Genomic DNA, 19978 nt, shown 5'->3' with positions numbered 1-19978 from the left:
AACACATGGGGCCGCCAGAGTCAGCATCAACTCAACAGCAACCGCTGGCAACATTGCCCAAGAAAGATTTCATCAAGTTTGCCAACACGCAGGTGACACTAATACGGAAAGCTAAGTCAAGCTGTACAGGATTGGGGAAAGACATCGAAGAACTCAGATCCAAACCAGTTGCTGAAGGAACTGATGATATTATTAAGGCATTGACTGAACGGCTAGATCAGTTCCAGAAAAGGCTGAGACTAGGCAACAGCATCTTGCACTACAGAAAGAAAATGTTAAAATGAAGCAAGAGACTGAGGATTCTGTAACTAAGGTGGAAGATCTGCACAAGGAGTTTTAACAATCACAGAGAAAGTACATGAAAGAAACTGAAAATTTGGAAAATGAATGACTAGCAGTACATTCTAAACACCGTCAAGATAAAGATAGCTTGCAAAAGGAACTGGAAGAAACAATGAAATAAACAATCAGAGCTTTCAGAACACCTTAAATTTCAGAGTGACTCTGAAAATAATGTTAAAAAACTGCAAGATGAGATTCAGAAAATGAGGCCAGCCTTTGAGGAGCAAATTTTTTATCTGCAAAAGCAATTAGAAGATACCACTAATTAAAAGAAGTAGAAAAGAGCCAGTTAGAAGCAATTTGGAAGCTTTTCTGTCTCAAAAAGAAGGGGATGTTAGCCTTAAAGAGCAGACTACTAAGTTAGAAAAGAAATTTCAGTTAACAGTTAAAGAGAGAGATAATTTAAGTAAACTGAAAATGAGCAACTTCAGAAGTTATTTGTCAAGACTCAGTTGCATGGTTTTTTGAATAGATGGAGTCAAAAGTTTCAGAAGAAAATTAAGAGCAAGATGTTATAAATGTCCTAAAAGATATAGGTGAGTCCTTAGCAAAAATGAATGAGGAAAAACAAGCTTCTCAATATGATGAAAAGGCAGGGTCGATTACCCAATAAGCAAGGGAAACACATGCTACCAGTGCTTACCTTGTTTACTGGGCAATCAGACAGATTGACATCTATAAAATACCTTCGCAGCAACACCTGGGCAGTGTTTGCTTGAACAACAGGGAGGAATCACCCAGTAAGCAAGGCAAGCATGTGCTTACCTGGCTTATTGGGCAATCTGACCCCAAGGAAAGGGCATCAGAATTAGAGAAAGAGATGAAGCACACTCAAGAAGAGCACATAGTTCAATGTGAGGAACTTAGGGCTTTACTAGAAGACTATGAGAAAGTGCTCCTAAAGAAAGAGTTAGAAGAAACCCTATCAAAAAAAGAGGCCCTGCCATTTGATCTTCTAGAAGTGAAAAACGCTAATGAAAAAACAAGACTTGAAAACCAGGATCTTGTAATTCAACTTGAAGAAGCATCTCAAAAATTGTTATACAGCAAAAATTAAATTCATAATGAAAAAGAAAAATCATCTTTAAAGGAACATGAAAATCTAAGACCATTACTAGAACAATAAGAATCTGAATTTCAAGAAGAAAAGAGTTGGCATTACTAAAGAATTCCTTAGAGAAATCATTTTCTGCAAAAAACTATCAAACCTCTTCAGTAAAAGAGCTGGAAGAAAAACAGAAAATCTGAGAAGGAATCCAAATAAAAAGTGGAGAAAAATAAAATAAAGCTAGTTTATATGGAGGCAAAGAAAGAACCTGATTCTAGCAGAAAAGAGGCCCAGGCTCTAAGTGAAGAACTTGAATCTGTTCCATCAGAAAATGATCACTTGGCTATCTGCATGAGAGATCTCATTCAAGGAGCAGAAAACTGTAAGAATCTTTGAGAATATGATAAGCAGTCAGAGCAGCTGGATGTGGAAAAAGATCGTGCTAATAATTATGAGCAGCATAGAGAAGACCTTACAAAACAATTAAGGAATTCAACTGTTCCATGTGAAAAATTCGGACAACGAAGATCTCCTGGCTCATACTGAGACACTATAGCCTAATGCCAAAGTATTACAGATTTCAGAAATGCAAAGAGCCAAGGCAATAGCAGACAAAGAGAAGCTGAAAAATTTCAGAGAAAGAGAAGATGAAGGAACAAGCCAGCACTCTAAGTGAACTTGAAGAACTTCGGCTACAATCTCAAAAGGAAAAGAAACAGCTTCAGAAAACCATGCAAGAATTAGAACTGGATAGAAAGGATGCCCAACAAACCACACTGATGAATATGGAATAGCTGATTACGAACATTTGACAAAAGAACTAAATCAAAAGTTAACTAATAAAAACAGCAAGATTGAAGATTTGGAGCAAGAAATAAAAATTCAGAAACAGAAACCCTACAAAAAGAAATGAGTATGCCCCTCAACAGATGAATGGATAAACAAATTATGGAACATACACACAATGGACTACTACGCAACGATAAAGAACAACGATGAATCCGCGAAACATCTCACAACATGTATGAATCTGGAGGGCATTATGCTGAGTGAAATTAGTCGCAAAAGGACAAATATTGTATGAGACCACTATTATAAGAACTGAAGAAAAGGTTTAAACACAGAAAAAAACATTCTTTGATGGTTACGAGGGTGGAGAGGAAGGAGGGGGTATTCACTAACTAGAGAGTAGACAAGAATCACCTTAGGTTAAGAGAAGGACGACACACAATACAGGGAAAGTCAGCACAACTCTACTAAAGCAAAAGCTAAGAAGTTTCCTGAAAACAACCAAACACTTTGAGGGACAGAGTAGCCGGGGCTGGGGCCTGGGGACCATGGTTTTGGGGAACATCTAGGTCAACTGGCACAACGAAGTTTCTTAAGAAAATGTTCTGCATCCCACTTTGGTGAGTAGCATATGGGGGTCTTAAAAGCTTGTGAGCAGCCACCTAAGATGCATCAATTGTTCCCAACCCACTTGGAGCAAAGGAGAATGAAGAACTTCAAAGACACAAGGAAAATATTAGCCCAGGAGACAAAAGGGCCACGTAAACCAGAGGTTCCATCAGCCTGTGACCAGAAGAACTAGACGGTGCCTGGCTACCATCAATAACCACCCTCACAGGGAACACAACAGAGAGTCCCTGACAGAGCGGGAGAAAAAAGTGTGAAGCAAAACTCAAATTCACATAAAAAGACCAGACTTAATGGTCTGATGTTAATCTAGAACTAAAACCATTCCTGAAGTCCACTCTTCAGACAAAGATTAGACTGGACTATAAAACATAAAGTAACATTCCTGAAGAGTGTGCTTCTTAGTTCAATCAGATACAAGAGACCAAATGGGCGGCCCCTGCCCAGAAGCAGGATGAGAAGGCAGGGAGGGACAGGAACTGGTTAAACGGACACAGAAACCCGGGGTGGAAAGGGGCAGTATGCTGTCACATTATAGGGATTGCAACTAATGTCATATAACAACATATGTATAAATTTTTGTATAAGAAATTAACTTGAGCTACAAACTTTCACTTAAAGCACAATAAAATTTAAAAGAAAATGAGTAAACCAAAATTCATTTTAACTTATAACAAATTATTTCATCATAACAGAATAGAGGACGCAGTGTGCCTTAACTGTTCATTTTACCAGTCACTGACTACCAACCAGGTCTTTTAAAGTTGTTTATATTCTATTTTATCCATAAAATAATTTCCAATACAAGCATTTAAAGCTTAAAAAAAAAAAGTTCAACATTCAAAGACACATGTTTAAGAAACACAGCAGAAACAACTCAGAGGTATTTATGTTTGGTTGTTAAAAAATATATATTTTTTAAAAGACAAAGTTCACCACAATCGACTTTTGACAGTAATTTTTAAAGCAGTAGAATGTTTCTGCTAATTCGCTCTCTCTCATCTTGACTCACTATGAAAAGGAATTCCCAAAGTACAATTATTCTAAGTAATTACATATTTATACTACCACTAGCTATCGATAAAAATTTCCAAGAGAAAAATGCCAGCATGTTTATATCTAGCTGACACCAGAGTCCTCAATTAGTGATCAGAGATGTAATCAGGTTTCAGAAAGATACCACTGAATTATAAATTATTTGGCATATTATACAAAGCAACTTACCTTGTAATTTTTTCAATACAGCAACTTCCATTTTCAAGACTTGTTTTGGTTGTTGAGCTGATTCCACCTTCAGTGCAACATTTTCCCTCGTGAGCACGTCCAAGGCATCGTAAATTTCTCCAAAGCCCCCACCCCCAATCTTCCTCAACTGCACAGGAAATAAAATGAGAACACACACACAAAATTACGAGAAGGTTCTAGTTGAAAACCAAGTCATTCCATATTTAGAAAATAATACATAACTTTACCATCCTTATTTTATGATAAAAGATCTCAATACTGTTAAACTTGTTATTGCTGTTAGGTGCTGCTGGGTTGATTTTTGACTCATAGCAACCTTATATGACAGAGCAGAACTGCCCCATTGGGTTTCTTAGGCCATAATTTTTGGGGGAGCAGTGTGCCAGGTCTCTCTCCATCATTGTCAAACTATGTATATTCCAAGAAGAAAACAAATGCCTGGAGATAACATCGAAACCTTTTCACATAGGTTTGTCCACAAAAAGTAAAGAAATTATTTTAGCCACAATTTTAAAATTTGGTTTACAGCCAGTATCAGGAATGTAATTAAAAAAAAAAAAAAAAAAAAAAAGCAGTACCTGAAAGCATCACTTCCCATAAATACCACTGAACAACCAGATTTCCTGTTTTAATTCTAAGGCAGTAATTTGCAGACTTTTTTTTAGCCATGAGCTCTTTTTGCCAACTGAAATCTTATCTGGAGCCAATCTGGCTGAGATGTGTATGGGCATGGTGTGAGGCACCCAAAGCCAAGTCCTCTCAGCACTATTTACCCTCCTCTCTGATGGGCTAGAAACAACTCAACGGCAACGGCACTGGGTTTAGGGTTTTTGTTTGTTTGTTTTCTGAGGAGCTCTGGTGGTTAGGCACTCGGCCGCTAACCAAAACGTCAGCAGTTCAAAACCACCAGCCGCTATTCAGAAACCCTACGGGACAGTTGTTCTCTGTCCTATAGGGTCACTATGAGTCGGAATCGACTCGACAGCAATGGTTGTGGATTTTTGGTTTGGTCTGAGGTATCTCACAGGCTCCAGAGAAAGGCCGAAAGCTCCTGTTCCAAAGTATCCCAGAGCTCACTATATCCATCTATTTACCGAAATAAGAGTGAACTCTAATCAAACTCAGCACTTTCAACAAAAAATGCTCCTCCCAGTAAAGTGTGCTAGCTTAGCTGGGGAATATCAGGATCCTTCTCTGAGTATGACAAGCAAGTCCTAAAGAACTAGTGACAACTAGACCTGCAGGGCTCTGAAAAGCTGGGATTGGGATGGTAATATACTTCAAGGGAGATACAGTAAAAGTTAGCCTTCTTCCATTTTCTAAAATGGTCCTAAATCCTCACCAGCCCAAGAGGCCCCAGATCAAGTCTCACTTCTTTCTCCCCTGAATCTTTTACTGATTCATAGGAATTTTTTTGCTTAATCATTCATCATTTTACTAGGACAAACACCTCAGATAGCACTTGTATTAATACATTATACCAAAAAAAACCCCCAAAACCACTGCCATCAAGCCAATTTCGACTCAAACAGACCTTATAGGACAGAATAGAACTGCCCCATAGGGTTTTCAAGGACAAGCTGGTGAATTCAAACTGTCGACCTTTTGGTTAGAAGCCAAGCTCTTAACCACCGTGCCACCAGGGGTCTTAACTCTTACGTTGTTTATCATTGTAAATGTTCTATTACTACAGTGAAACTTATTTTCCTCAAAGAGAAGGCCACTTGTTCTATTCCTTTGTGTCCACCATAGGATTTGGCAACACGGTAACTATTTAATTATTGCTTAATAATTTATTGCTTTATACATCTGAGCCATAGCCTTTATTTTGGTTTCATGATGGGAAGATATCATGAGAAACTACAGGGAGAATTTAGGATTTAAAAAAAGTTGAACGAGTGCCCAGAGTCATCCTCCAGGTCCTGAAGGCGGAATAAATACACAATTGGACGAAAAGATAATCTGCCAGCTCCACTAAGCTGGGGAGCTCAGGACAGAAGCGGCTCCTGTCCAGGCACAAACAGTCCATGTACTTTGAGTACCTTTCCCCTCTGCGTGGACCTGTGTTAGCCTGTTTCAGGAGAATAGACCCTTGTTGGCAAACTACAACTGTTTTAGCTGTGTGGTGGGGAGGTGGGTGTTTGATGTTTGACACCCCTTTGCCTATTAAACAGGGTCCTCACCTACCCACATCAGGGGCCTATGACTGGTGGCTCCACTCAGGTCACCCAGCCACCTGCGGAAGGGGTCCAGGGATAAATGGTAACTCCCAGTCCTTACTACCAAAATCACTGGGTGCCCATGGTCCATCTGCAGAACCCACCCACCTGTATGCTCTAGGGAACAGGGACACGCTTTCCTCAGAGACACTTGGGGAAAAATTCTCAGCCCCCTGCCTTGTTCAGAGCATGACCCCCCCTGTTGCAATCACATACGAGTACCTACACCAATCACTCCTGCCCCCTTAAGACTGTAGGACAGAGCCTGTACTACACACATGCTGACCAACTACCTGGACACCTGAGCTGAATTCATACAAAAAAAGTGATTGAAATCCTAGACTGATGTACCCAATAACAGCAATAGCAATCTGGGGACAGGACATCAGAGCTCCAAAGGTGAAAATAATCAAACTAGCTCACTCAAGCAACCAATTTGGACATATCAAAACAAAACAAAGCAAGAAGCTATGACACAGTAAGCAATCATAAAATAAACTAATATAATAAATTATAGATGGCTCGGAGACAACAGTCGATATCGAGTCACATGAAGAAACAGACCATGATCATCTCAACAAGCTCTCAAAACAAAGAATCAAGGGATCTTCTAGACGAAAGTGCATTCCTGGAATTACCGGAGGCAGAATGCACAAGATTAATATAAACAACCCTTCAAGACATCAGGAAGGAAATCAAGCAATATGCAGAACAAGCCAAGGAACACAAAGATAAAGTCGTTGAAGAAATTAAAAAGGTTATTAAGGAACATACTGAAAATTTTAATAAGCTGGAAGAATCAATAGACAGCAATCAGAAATTCAGAAGACTAACAATAAAACTACAGAATTAGACAACTCAATAGAAAGGGGGAGAAGCAGAATTGAGCAAGTGGAAGGCAGTATTTCTGAACTTGAAGATAAAGCACTTTGCACCAATATATTTGAAGAAAATCAGATAAAAGAATTTTTAAAAAAGAAGAAACCCTAAGAATCATGTGGGACTCTATCAAGAGAAACAACCTACAACTGACTCAAGTACCAGAACAGGGAGGGATAAGAGGAAATACAGAGAGAACTGTTGAAGATTTGTTAGGCAGAAAACTTCCCTGATACCGTGAAAGATGAGAAGATATCTATACAAGATGCTCATCGAACTCCACATAAGGTAGATTTTAAAAGAAACTCACCAAGACATATTATAATCAAACTGGCCAAAAACAAAGATAAAGAGAGAATTTTAAGAGCAGCTAAGGATAAAAGAAAAGTCACCTACAAAGGAGAGTCAATAAGAACAAGCTTGGGCTACTCAGCAGAAACCGTGCAGGCAAGAAGGCAATGGGATGACTTATTTAAAAAACTGAAGGAAAAAAATTGCCAGCCAAGAATCACATATCCAGCAAAACTGTCTCTCAACTATGAAGGCGAAATTAGGACATTTCCAGATAAACAGAAGTTTAGGGAATTCGTAAAAACCAAACCAAAACTACAAGAAATACTAAAGGGAGTTCTTTGGTTAGAAAATCAATATTATCACGTATCAACCCAAGACTAGAACACTGGGCAGGGCAACCAGAAGTCAACTGAGGCAGGGAAATCACAAAAATAAATCAAGATAAAAAAATGCTCAAAACAGGGAAACAGCGATGTTATTATATAAAAGAAGACAACATTAAAACAATAAAGAAGGACTAAAAAAAAAAAATTTTTTTTTTTTTTTTAAGAAATGTGGTCATAGATCTTTCATATGGAGAGGAAGACAAGGCGATACAAAGAAATAAAAGTTAGATTTAAAAAAATAGGGGTAAATAATAAGGTAACCACAAAGGCGACAAACGATCCTACACATCAAAATAAAATACAAGAAAAAATAGAGACTCAGCACAAATCATCTCAACAACGAAAATGAGGAAAAGACAGTATATAAAGATAATCTACCCAGCACAAAAAATTAAGTGGGAAAAGGAAGCTGTCAACAACACACAAAAAAAGACACCAAAATGATAGCACTAAATTCATACCTATCCATAATTACCCTAAATGTAAATGGACTAAATGCACCAATAAAGAGACAGAGAATGGCAGAATGGATTAAAAAACACGATCCATCTATATGCTGCCTACAAGAGACACACCTTTCACGGAGAGATACAAACTAAAACTCAAAGGATGGAAAAAAGTATATCAAGCAAACAACAATCAAAAAAGAGCAGGAGTGGCAATATTAATTTCTGACAAAAGAGACTTTAAAGTTAAATCTATCATAAAGGATAAGAAGGATACTATATAATGATTAAAGGGACAATATACCAGGAGGTTATAACCATATTAAATATTTATGCACCCAATGACAGGGCTGCAAGATACATAAAACAAACTCTATCAACATCGAAAAGTGAGATAGACAGCTCCACAATAATAGTAGGAGACTTCAACACACCACTTTTGGTGAAGGACAGGACATCCAGAAAGAAGCTCAGTGAAGACATAGAAGATCTAAATGCCACGATCAATCAACTTGACCTCATATACATATACAGAACTCTCCACCCAATGGCAACCAAGTATACTTTCTTTTCTAGTGCACATGGAACATTCTCTAGAATAGATCACATATTAGGTCATAAAGCAAGCCTTAGCAGAATCCAAAACACTGAAATATTACAAAGCATCTTCTCTGACGATAAGACCATAAAAGTAGAAATCAATAACAGAAAAATCAGGAAAAAGAAATCAAATACTTGGAAACTGAACAATAGCCTGCTCAAAAAAGACTGGATTATAGAAGACATTAAGGATGGAATTAAGAAATTCATAGAATCCAATGAGAACGAAAACACTTCCTATCAGAACCTTTGGGACACAGCAAAAGCAGTGCTCAGAGGTCAATTTATATCAATAAATGCACACATTCAAAAAGAAGAAAGGGCCAAAATCAAAGAATTAGCCCTACAACTTCAACAAAAAGAAAGAGAGCAACAAAAGAAACCCTCGGGCACCAAAAGAAAACAAATAATACAAATTAGAGCAGAAATAAATGAAATGGAAAACAGAAAAACAACTGAAAGAATTAACAAGACCAAAAACTGGTTCTCTGAAAAAAATCAACAAAATTGATAAACTATTGGCCAAACTGACAAAAGAAAAACAGGAGAGGAAGCACATAACCTGAGTAAGAAATGAGATGGGTGATATTACACCAGACCCAACTGAAATGAAAAGAATCATATCAGATTACTATGAAAAACTATACTCAAACAAATTTGAAAACCTAGAAGAAATGGATGAATTCCTAGAAACACTACCTACCTAAACTAACACAGAGGTAGAACAAGTAAACAGACCCATAACAAAAGAAGAGATTGAAAAGGTAATCAAAAAACTCCCAACAAAAAAAAAGCCCTGGTCCAGGCGGCTTCACTGCAGAGTTCTACCAAAGTTTCAGAGAAGAGTTAACACCACTACTACTACAGGTATTTCAGAGCATAGAAAAGGGAGGAATACTCCCAAGCTCATTCTATGAAGCCAGCATATCCCTGATACCAAAACCAGGAAAAGACACCACAAAAAAAGAAAATTAAGGACCTATACCCCTCATGAACTTAGATGCAAAAATCTTCAACAAAATTCTAGCCAATAGAATTCAACAACATATCAAAAAAATAATTCACCATGACCAAGTGGGGTTCATACCACATATGCAGGGATGGTTCAACATTAGAAAAACAATTAATGTAATCTACCACATAAATAAAACAAAAGACAAGAATCACATGATTTTATCAATTGACGCAGAAAAGGCATTTGACAAAGTTTAACACCCATTTCATAATAAAAACTCTCAACAAAATAGGAATAGAAGGAAAATTCCTCAACATAATAAAGGGCATTTATACAAAGCCAACAGCCAACATCATCCTAAATGGAGAGAGCCTGAAAACATTCCCATTAAGATCGGGAACCAGACAAGGATGCCCTTTATCACCACTCTTATTCAACACTGTGCTGGAGGTCCTAGCCAGAGCAATTAGGCTAGATAAAGAAATAAAAAGCGTCCAGATTGGCAAGAAAGAAGTAAAATTATCTCCATTTGCAGATGACACAGAAAACCCTAAGGAATCCTCGAGAAAACTACCGAAACTAATAGAAGAGTTTAGCAGATTATCAGGATACAAGATAAATACACAAAAATCAGTTGGATTTCTCTCCACCAACAAAAAGAACATTGAAGAGGAAATCACCAAATCAATACCATTTATAGTTGCCCCAAGAAGATAAAATATCTAGGAATAAATCTTACCAGAGATATAAAAGACTTATACAAAGAAAACTACAAAACACTTCTGCAAGAAACCAAAAGAGACCTACGTAAGTGGAAAAACATACCTTGCTCATGAACAGAAAGAGTTAACATTGTAAAAATGTCTATCCTACCAAAAGCGATCTATAGACACAATGCAGTTCTGATCCAAATTCCAATGACATTTCTTGATGAGATGGAGAAACAAATCACCACATTCATACGGAAAGGAATGAGGCCCTAGATAAATAAAGCATTACTGAAAAAGAAAAAGAAAGTGGGAGGCCTCACTCTACCTGATTTTAGAACCTATTATACTGCCACAGTAGTCAAAACAGCTTGGTACTGGTACAACAACAGATACATACACCAATGGAACAGAATTGAGAATCCAGACAAAAATCCATCCACATATAAGCAGCTGATATTTGACAAAGGCCCCAAAACAGTTAAATGCGGAAAAGACAGTCTTTTTAACAAATGGTGCTGGGATAACTGGGTATCTATCTGCAAAAAAAATGAAGCAAGACACATACCTCACTCCATGCACAAAATCAAGCTCAAAATGGATCAAAGACCTAAATATGAAATCTAAAATGATAAAGATCATGGAAGAAAAAATAGGGACAACGTTAGGAGCCCTAATACATGGCATAATCAGTATTGAAAACATTATTAAGAATGCAGAAGAATAACTAGATAACTGGGAGCTCCTAAAAATCAAACCCATATGCTCATCCAAAGACTTCGCCAAAAGAGTAAAGAGATTACTTACAGATTGGGAAAAAGTTTTTAGCTACGACACTTCCGATCAGCACCTCATCTCTAAAATCTACATGATACTGCAAAACGCAACTACAAAAAGACAAATAACCCAATTAAAAAATGGGCAAAAGATATTAACAGACACTTCATTAAAGAAGACATTCAGGTAGCTAACAGATACATGAGGAAATGTTCACGATCATTAGCCATTAGAGAAATGCAAATCAAAACTACACTGAGATACCATCTCACTCCAACAAGGCTGGCATTACTCCAAAAAAATAGAAAATAATAAATGTTGGAGAGGTTGTGGAGAGACTGGAACGCTTCTACACTGCTGGTGGGAAGGTAAAAGGGTACAACCACTTCGGAAATCGATTTGGCGCCTCCTTAAAAAGCTAAAAATAGAGCTACCATACCATTCAGCAATCCCACTCCTTGGAAAATATCCTAGAGAAATAAAAGCCGTCACATGAACAGATATATGCACACCCATGTTCACTGCAGCACTGTTTACAACAGCAAAAAGATGGAAGCAACCAAGGTGCCCATGAATGGATACATAAATTATGGTATATTCACACAATGGAAAACTACACATTGATAAAGGACAGTGATGAATCTGTGAAACATTTCATAACATGGAGGAATCTGGAAGGCTTATGTTGAGTGAAATTAGTCAGTTGCGAAAGGACAAATATTGTATAAGACCGCTACTACAAGAACTCAAGAAATAGTTTAAACAGACAAGAAAATATTCTTTGATGGTTACGAGCCGGGGGAGGGAGGGAGGGTGGGAGAATGGTATTCACTAATCAGACAGTAGATAACTACTTTAGGTGAAGGGAAAGACAACACAAAATACAGGTGAGGTCAGCACAAGTGGACGAAGCCAAAAGCAAAGAAGTTTCCTGAATAAACTGAATGCTTCGAAGGCCAGCGTAACAGGGGCGGGAGTTTGGGGACCATGGTTTCATGGGACATCTCAGTCAATTGGCATAATAAAATCTATTAAGTAAACATTCTGCTCCCCACTTTGGAGAGTGCGTCTGGGGTCTTAAACACTAGCAAGCTGCCATCTAAGATGCATCAATTGGTCTCAACCCACCTGGAGTAAGGAGAATGCAGAACACCAAGGACACAAGGTAATTATGAGCCCAAGAGACAGAAAGGGCCACAAAAACCAGAGACTACATCAGCCTGAGAACAGAAGAACTAGATGGTGCCCAGCTACAACCGATGACTGCCCTGACAGGGAACACAACAGAGAACCCCTGAGGGAGCAGGAGAGCAGTGGGATGCAGACTCCAAATTCTCGTAAAAAGACCAGGCTTAATGGTCTGACTGAGACTAGAAGGACCCTGGTGGTCATGGCCCCCAGATCTTCTGTTAGCCGAGGACAGGAACCATTCCCAAAGCCAACACTTTAGATAGGGATTGGACTGGACAGTGGGATAGAAAAAGATGCTGGTGAAGAATGAGCTTCTTGGATCAAGTAGACACTTGAGACTATGTTGGCATCTCCCATCTAGAGGGGAGACAGAAGGACACAGGGGGTTAGAAGCTGGCAGAATGGACACGAAAAGAGAGACTGGAAGGAAGGAGCGGGCTGTCTCACTAGGGGGAGAGCAATTAGGAGTATATAGCAAGGTGTATGTAAATTTTTGTATGAGAGACTCACTTGATTTGTAAACTTTCACTTAAAGCACAATAAAAAATAAAATAAAAAAAAAGTTCCAGTACCATTTAGCTAAATAAATTGTTCTTCGTTGGACCGTGATTGATATTTATAATTCTTTGCACTTTGTTCGTTAAACAGAGCTTAGTTTAACCGAAAAGCCTCATAACAGTACGGAAGAGGCATTTTTATCAAACGACAGAATGAAATACTAGGCTGACAGAAATGTTTTTCTCCTTAGTCTATTTCTATAATGTTACCTGAGCATTAATACAGCATTAATTTATTTTATTGAGCTTTTATTAACCTTGACAAAGCTCTAAGAAACCATCAATGCTTATGAGGCAAAGTGACAGAGATGGGTTGTATAATGGGTGTATGCAGATTATAGGAAGAATGGGTTAAGGCTGTGATCATTTGTGGCAGACTGTATTTTCCAAAGATGGCCAGAACAACATCTCCCACTCACTTTGTTCGTCTGCGATACGACCTTGGCACTCCCCCATCAAGAGGTAGAGTCCATTTCCGCGCCCTTTAAATCTGGGGAAAACTTGTAACTGCTTTGACCAACAGAATATGGCAAAGTGACACATCCCATATCCTGAGAGGATAGCCTTTAACTAGCCTAGTAGATTCAGTTTTCCTGTCTCTTGAAATCCAGCTGCCATGTAAGTGTCACCACTCTAAGACCACCACGTTGTGAGAAGCTGCAACCATGTGGAGAAACCCTAGAAAATGAGCTGCCAAGTTGAGGGGGAGATGTGGCTAAGGAGCCCCAAGGCACCAAGCAAGTAGGTAAAGAATCCATCTTGGAAATGGATTCTCCAACCCAACCACTCTGCTGTTGCCACAAGTTCAAGAAACAAACCACTCAGTCAACTTTCTCCCAAATTCTTAATTCACAAAATTATAAGAAAAACAAAATGATTGTTATAAGATCCTAAATTTTGATGTTATGTTTACATATTAATTGATAAATAAAATACCAGCCTTAATAATGAGCCTGTGATTTCTTACTAAAAATGCCTCTAAGCCTCCAAAAATTTGGGGACAAGTGCCACACATTTATTAGCTCTAACTATCAGGCCAAAGGAATCATGCCAGGCATGATAGCTTCAATTGTCACCTTTAGATATGGCTACCTGAGAACAGCCATCTCCTATCACAGCACTTAGTATAATGCCCTAACCAAAGCAACATTCATGCCTGACTACCATAAAAGATTATCAACTGCTGGAATCTTCCTGCACCAGTCCTTGATGATGACATAACTCTTTTCTTATTATTTGGTCAAGTAAATGCTTAAAGCCTACTGATCTACCTAATCAATAAAACACAATGTGTACCATAAAAACAAAATTTTTATTTCTAAATGAAGAGACTTCTTTTTCCAATTTGTTGATAGATTAAGGAAACCAAGAGAATAGCTTTTCAAAGCTTGGTAATGGAACAAATCTTTGGTTGACAAGAGATTGAGCAGTAATAAAAAATAATTTAATATATTCAAAACAAAAATAGCTCCTTTAAGAAATAAACAGTCTTGGAGAAATGTTAAGATTCCCGGTCTAATAAGTAAAGCATTACTGAAGAAGAACAAAGTAGGAGACCTTGCACTACCTGACCTCAGAAACTATTATACAGCTACAGTAGTCAAGACAGCCTGGTACTTGTAGAACAACAGACACATTCACTAATGGAACAGAATCGTGAACCAAGATGTAAATCCATCCACCCATAGTCACGTGATCTTCAACAAAGGCCCAAAGCCCACTAAAAGGGGAAAAGATAGTCCTTTTGACAAATGGTTCTGGCAAAACCGGATGTCCATCCACATACCTCACACCATATACAAAAACTAATTTGAAATAGATCAAAGTCCTAAATATAAAACCAAAAACTATAAAGATCATGGGAAAATAAAAGGGTCAGCACTAGAGACCCTAATACATGGCATAAATAGAATACAACCCTAACAATACACAAACATCAGAACGTAAGCTTGGTAATTGGGTTCTTCTAAAAATTAAACATTTATGCTTATCAAAAGGCTTCACCAAAAGAGTAAAAAGAGAACCTAGGAACTGGGAGAAAATTTTTGGCTATGACACATCCAACAAAGGTCTAATCTCTAAAATCTGTAGGAAAATACAACACCTCTACAACAAAAAGACAAGTAATCCAATTAAAAAATGGGCAAAGGATATGAACAGACACTTCACCAAAGAAGATATCTGGACAGGAGGAAACGCTTGAGATCACTAGCCATTAAATTAAAAAAAAAGCCATTAGAGAAATGCAAATCAAAACTACAATGAGATACCATCTCACCCCGACATTACTGGTACAAATCAAAAAAAAGAAAAAAAAAAAAACAACAAATGTTGGAGAGGCTGCAGGGAGACTGGAACTCTTATGCACTGCTGGTGTGAACGTAAAATAGTACAACCATTTTGGAAACTGATACAGCACTTCCTTAAAAAGCTGGTAAAACAAATAACCATACCATCCAGCTATCCCACTCCTAGGGACATATCCTAGAGAAGAGCAGTCCCATAAATAGACATATGCACATCCATGTTCATTGCAGCTTATTCACAATAGTAAAAAGATGCAAAGAGCCTACGTGCCCATCAACAGATGAACGAATAAACAAACTATGATACAAACGGTGGAACACTATGCAACTATAAAGAACAATAATGAATCTGTGAAACACCTGCCAATATAGATGAATCTGGAGGGCATTATACTGAGTGAAATAAGTCAATCACAAAAGGAAAAACAAGGTATGAGACCACTATTATAAAAACTCATGAAAAGGTTTACACATAGAAAGAAACAATCTTTGATGGCTATGAGAGAGGGGAAGAATGGGGTGGGAAAAACAGGAAGTAGTAACTGGTAACTCTGGTGAAGGGAAAGACAGTACACAATACTGGGGAAGCCAGCACAGCTTGACTAAGGTAAAGTCATAGAAGCTTCATAGACACATGCAAACTCCCATAGGGATCAAGTTAGCGGGCTGAAGGCTGCGGACCATGGTCTTGGGGGACATATGGCTCAACTGGCATAACATAGTTTATACTTTGGTGAGTAGTGTCTGGGGTCTTACAAGCTTCTGAGCACCCATCTAAAATACTCTACTGGTCCCAACCCGTTTGGAACAAAAGAGAACGAAGAAAATCAAAGGCACAAGGAAAGGCTGGTCCAAAGGACTAAAAGACCACGAACTACCACAGTGACCATCAGACTGAGTCCAGTACAACTAGATGGGGCCTGGCTACCACCACCGACTGCTCTGACAGGGATCACAATAAAGGGTCCCCGACAGAGTTGGGGGGGAAAAAAAAATTCTAACTTACAAAAAAAGACCAGACTTACTGGTCTGATGGAAACTGAAGGAACCCCGAGAGTATGGCCCTTAGACACTCTTGTAACTCACCAATGAAGTCACTCCTCATGTTCAACCTTCAGCCAAGGATCAGACAGCCTCATAAAACAAATAATAATACATGCAGCTCAACCATGTATATGAGACTAAATGGGCACACCAGCCCAGGGACAAGGACGAGAAGGCAGGAGGGGACAGGAAAGCTGGATGAATGGAAATGGGGAACCCAAGGTCGAGAAGGGGAGAGTGTTGACACATTGTGGGGTTGGCAACCAATGTCACAAAACGGTATGTATATTAATTGTTTAATGAGAAACTAGTTCGCTCTGTAAACCTTGACCTAAAGCACAATTAAAAAAAAAAAAAAATGAATTCCAGGTGCAGGTCTAGGCTATTAAAACTAGGTCAAAAGAACAAGTGACAAATTGAAAGGGGTGTCCCTTTAGCCAAATATGAGACAATTTGACTGTCAATAAGATAATAATTTCAAGGGACTGAAACACATTAAATATGTTTAAATCCATAAATTTTTAGCTATACTTTAAAAAAAGAAAAACCTCATTGGTCACTTTTGGAGGATGCTAGGGAATCAGCTCTTTATTTTGAAAACTAGTAAATTAAGGAAAAGAATCAAACATTTATCCTGTCTTCCTAATCAAATTGCATCTCAGGGTAACCAAATAATTGATGATGGGAAATTTCTCTTTATAGATGTATTCCAACTAATAAAGGAATAATAAACTATCACCAATTTGCAATCCTAATGAATTAATAGCTATAAACAATGATCAATGGCTGCTAACACCACGAGAAAGAGGCACAATCAGAAATATTTCTAGTGAAAATTCAAAATATATTTTATAGGAAAAATATATCCCCCCCCTCAAGAAGCAAACCTGAACTCAGGTCTAATTACACCTCTAGATATAACTACAATTTACATAAAATAACATGCAGCAGAGAAACATTTTAACCCCACATGGAAGCAATCAGCAAAATCTAAACCATGTGAAATTCTACAGACAAATGACCTAGTTTCTTCAATAAATATTAAAAGAAAACGAGAGAAAGGAGGAGGAACCAAAAAATTAAAAGGAACTTATGTCAACCAATAGCAATATAAAGACTTTATTTGGATCTTGACTCAAACCACCATCAAAAATAATTTACAAAACAATCACAAAAATGAGAAAACTGATTGAATATTTAATGATATTAAGAAAATATTACCTTTTTATATGGTTGCTATGAGTCAGAATTGACTCGACAGCAACGGGTTTGGTTTTTTTATTTTTCTAGGTGTGATAACGGTATTATAGAAGCCCTGCTGATGCAGTGGTTAAAGCGCTCAGCTGCTAACCAAGAGGTCGGTGGTTTGAACTCACCAGCTGTTCTGCAGGAGAAAGATGTGGCAGTCTGCTTCCATAAAGATTTACAGCTGTGGAAGCCCTTTGAGGCAGTTCTACTCTGTCCTATAGGGTCACTATGAGTCAGAATTGATACAACAGCAGTGGGGTTTTTTGGGGGGTTGGCAAGAATGGTAGTATAATGTTTTTAAAAAGAAAAGCTTATCTTTTAGAGATATATTCTGAAATATGTAAAGGGGAGAAATATGAAGGCAGAAGATTTACTTAAAAGATAATCTGGGAAGGAGGTGAAACAGATGAAACAACACTGACCATAAACTGATGACTGTTTAAACTGGGTCATGAGTATGTCAAAAAAAAAAAAAAAAAACCAAACCCACTGCCGTCGAGTCAATTCCAACTCATAGCAACCCGAAAGGACAGAGTAGAACCGCCCCATAGAGTTTCCAAGGAGTGCCTGGTGGATTCGAACTGCGGACCTTTTGGTTAGCAGCCATTGCACTTAACCACTACGCCACCACAGTTTCTCCTGAGTCTATAGGGGTTCATTAAATCAGTTTATATACTATTACATATACTTATAATTTTCCCTAGTAAAAACTTAAAAAAGAAAACAGTTCCTTGTACTTTCATATGCTGTGCTTTTTTTCATTTGTTCTTTCCCCCTAAATACACTTTTCTTTTTACTTTATTCAATATTAGCTATGAAAGGTTAAGAAAATGCAGTATATGAAGCAAGAATAAGAATTATGGTATAAACACAACTAAATCATAGGAAAATAGCTGCTTACCCATATAAGCAATTATTTGTTACTGTATCAGAATACAAAAAATTACCAGCATATGTACACACACACACACACACACACACACACACCACACACACCCCTGTGATGCATACTCACCACTTTCCATCTTTCTTTGACCAGGATTCCAACACTGAGGATATCTGGCTGCTCTCCTCCGCCACTCATTGCAATTCACTGATATGGCAGAACAGCTACACAGGCATCCAGCTCCCGAGGGCGGTTTCCATTTAAACTAAAACAAACAGCAGCGGCATATCAGGGTTAACTAACACAAATAATCCAGCACCAAGAAGTACTATTCATCCTCTATATTAAATAGGTTGCTTTATTGGAACAGGGATTAAAAAAACAACACAAACTCAGTTACAACAACTGTTCACCGCATGTAAAACATTATCTTACTATTACAGATGCCCAGCAAAACAGCTATACATTGCAAAAGACATTAGGTTACCACAGAGATATTATTTCAATAATTGAGACTGCCACACTATGGCACAACCATGGTATCAGTAGCAGCTGACCTTAACACACAGACCACGATCCTAAGTATAACATATTGCTAAAGAAAAAGACAAAGCACCTAATTCGGAGTAGCTTATAGTTTAATAGGTAATATGTTAATATTACAAAATATGCTAAAAATACATAGAAAATAACCAAGAGCCACAAAAAATGACTCTGATCAAACCCAATACAATGATACTATAGCCAAGTGGATAACAGTCACATAGATAGAATACCTATAGAAAATGAACATGTATCACAAAAAATATGACCTGAAGCATATAAAAACTGTAACCTAATATTACAGAACAAACTAAAGGAAAGTAAGATGACTGAAGCTTTAAACCCATTGCTGTCGAGTCAATTCCTACTCATAGCAACCCTATAGGACAGAGTAGAACTGCCCCACAGGGTTTCCAAGGAGCAACTGGTGGATTTGAACTGCTGACTTTTTGTTTAGCAGCCATAGCTCTTAACTATTACGCCACCAGGGTGTCCAAGAACAATATAAATCATAACTAGAGAAGTTCTTGAATGAGACGCCTAGTATGATTGTTAAGGTTGTCATCTTGACTGGGTCATGATTCTCAGTGGTGGGGCAGTTATGTAGTTTGGCAGTTGTATGATGATGTGTTCACTCCCATGATGAGATCTGATATAATGTGATCATCTCCATGATGGGATCTGCTATGAGGACCCAATGAAGTAAAAGGGAGTTTCCTTGGGGGTGTGGTCTGCATCAAATTTAAGTGGATGTACTAGCAAGTCCTGTGGGCTTTTGCTCACTCTGGATTCTGCAACTGGCTCCTGGTCCTGTGATCTCCACTTCCTGGGACTTGAGCTAGCAGCTTACCTGCCATCTTGTCTGCCCATCTTGGGATCTGCCGGTCCT

The 19978-nt window shown here is 38.1% G+C and overlaps 1 protein-coding gene across 4 annotated transcripts in view; it reads right to left on the bottom strand.

The window, feature by feature from the left end:
• The window catches only part of TTBK2 (tau tubulin kinase 2), a 210421-nt gene that overhangs the window by 142073 nt on the left and 48370 nt on the right, over positions 1-19978 (bottom strand). For 2 of the 4 annotated variants that reach the window (XM_049899717.1, XM_049899718.1), the window contains exons 2-3: positions 18676-18811; positions 4031-4178 (exon numbers count right to left, since the gene is read on the bottom strand). In XM_049899717.1, coding sequence (XP_049755674.1) covers positions 4031-4178; positions 18676-18744 — 217 coding nt within the window. In that variant the 5' untranslated portion in view covers positions 18745-18811. Of the gene's footprint in view, positions 1-4030; positions 4179-18675; positions 18812-19978 lie in introns of those variants that run through there. The other 2 variants (XM_049899719.1, XM_049899721.1) reach the window with 2 other exon arrangements.

This window comes from Elephas maximus, chromosome 10 (assembly GCF_024166365.1).
Source record: "Elephas maximus indicus isolate mEleMax1 chromosome 10, mEleMax1 primary haplotype, whole genome shotgun sequence".
Lineage (NCBI taxonomy): Eukaryota > Metazoa > Chordata > Mammalia > Proboscidea > Elephantidae > Elephas > Elephas maximus.
This window is presented reverse-complemented; position numbering and strand designations above follow the sequence as displayed.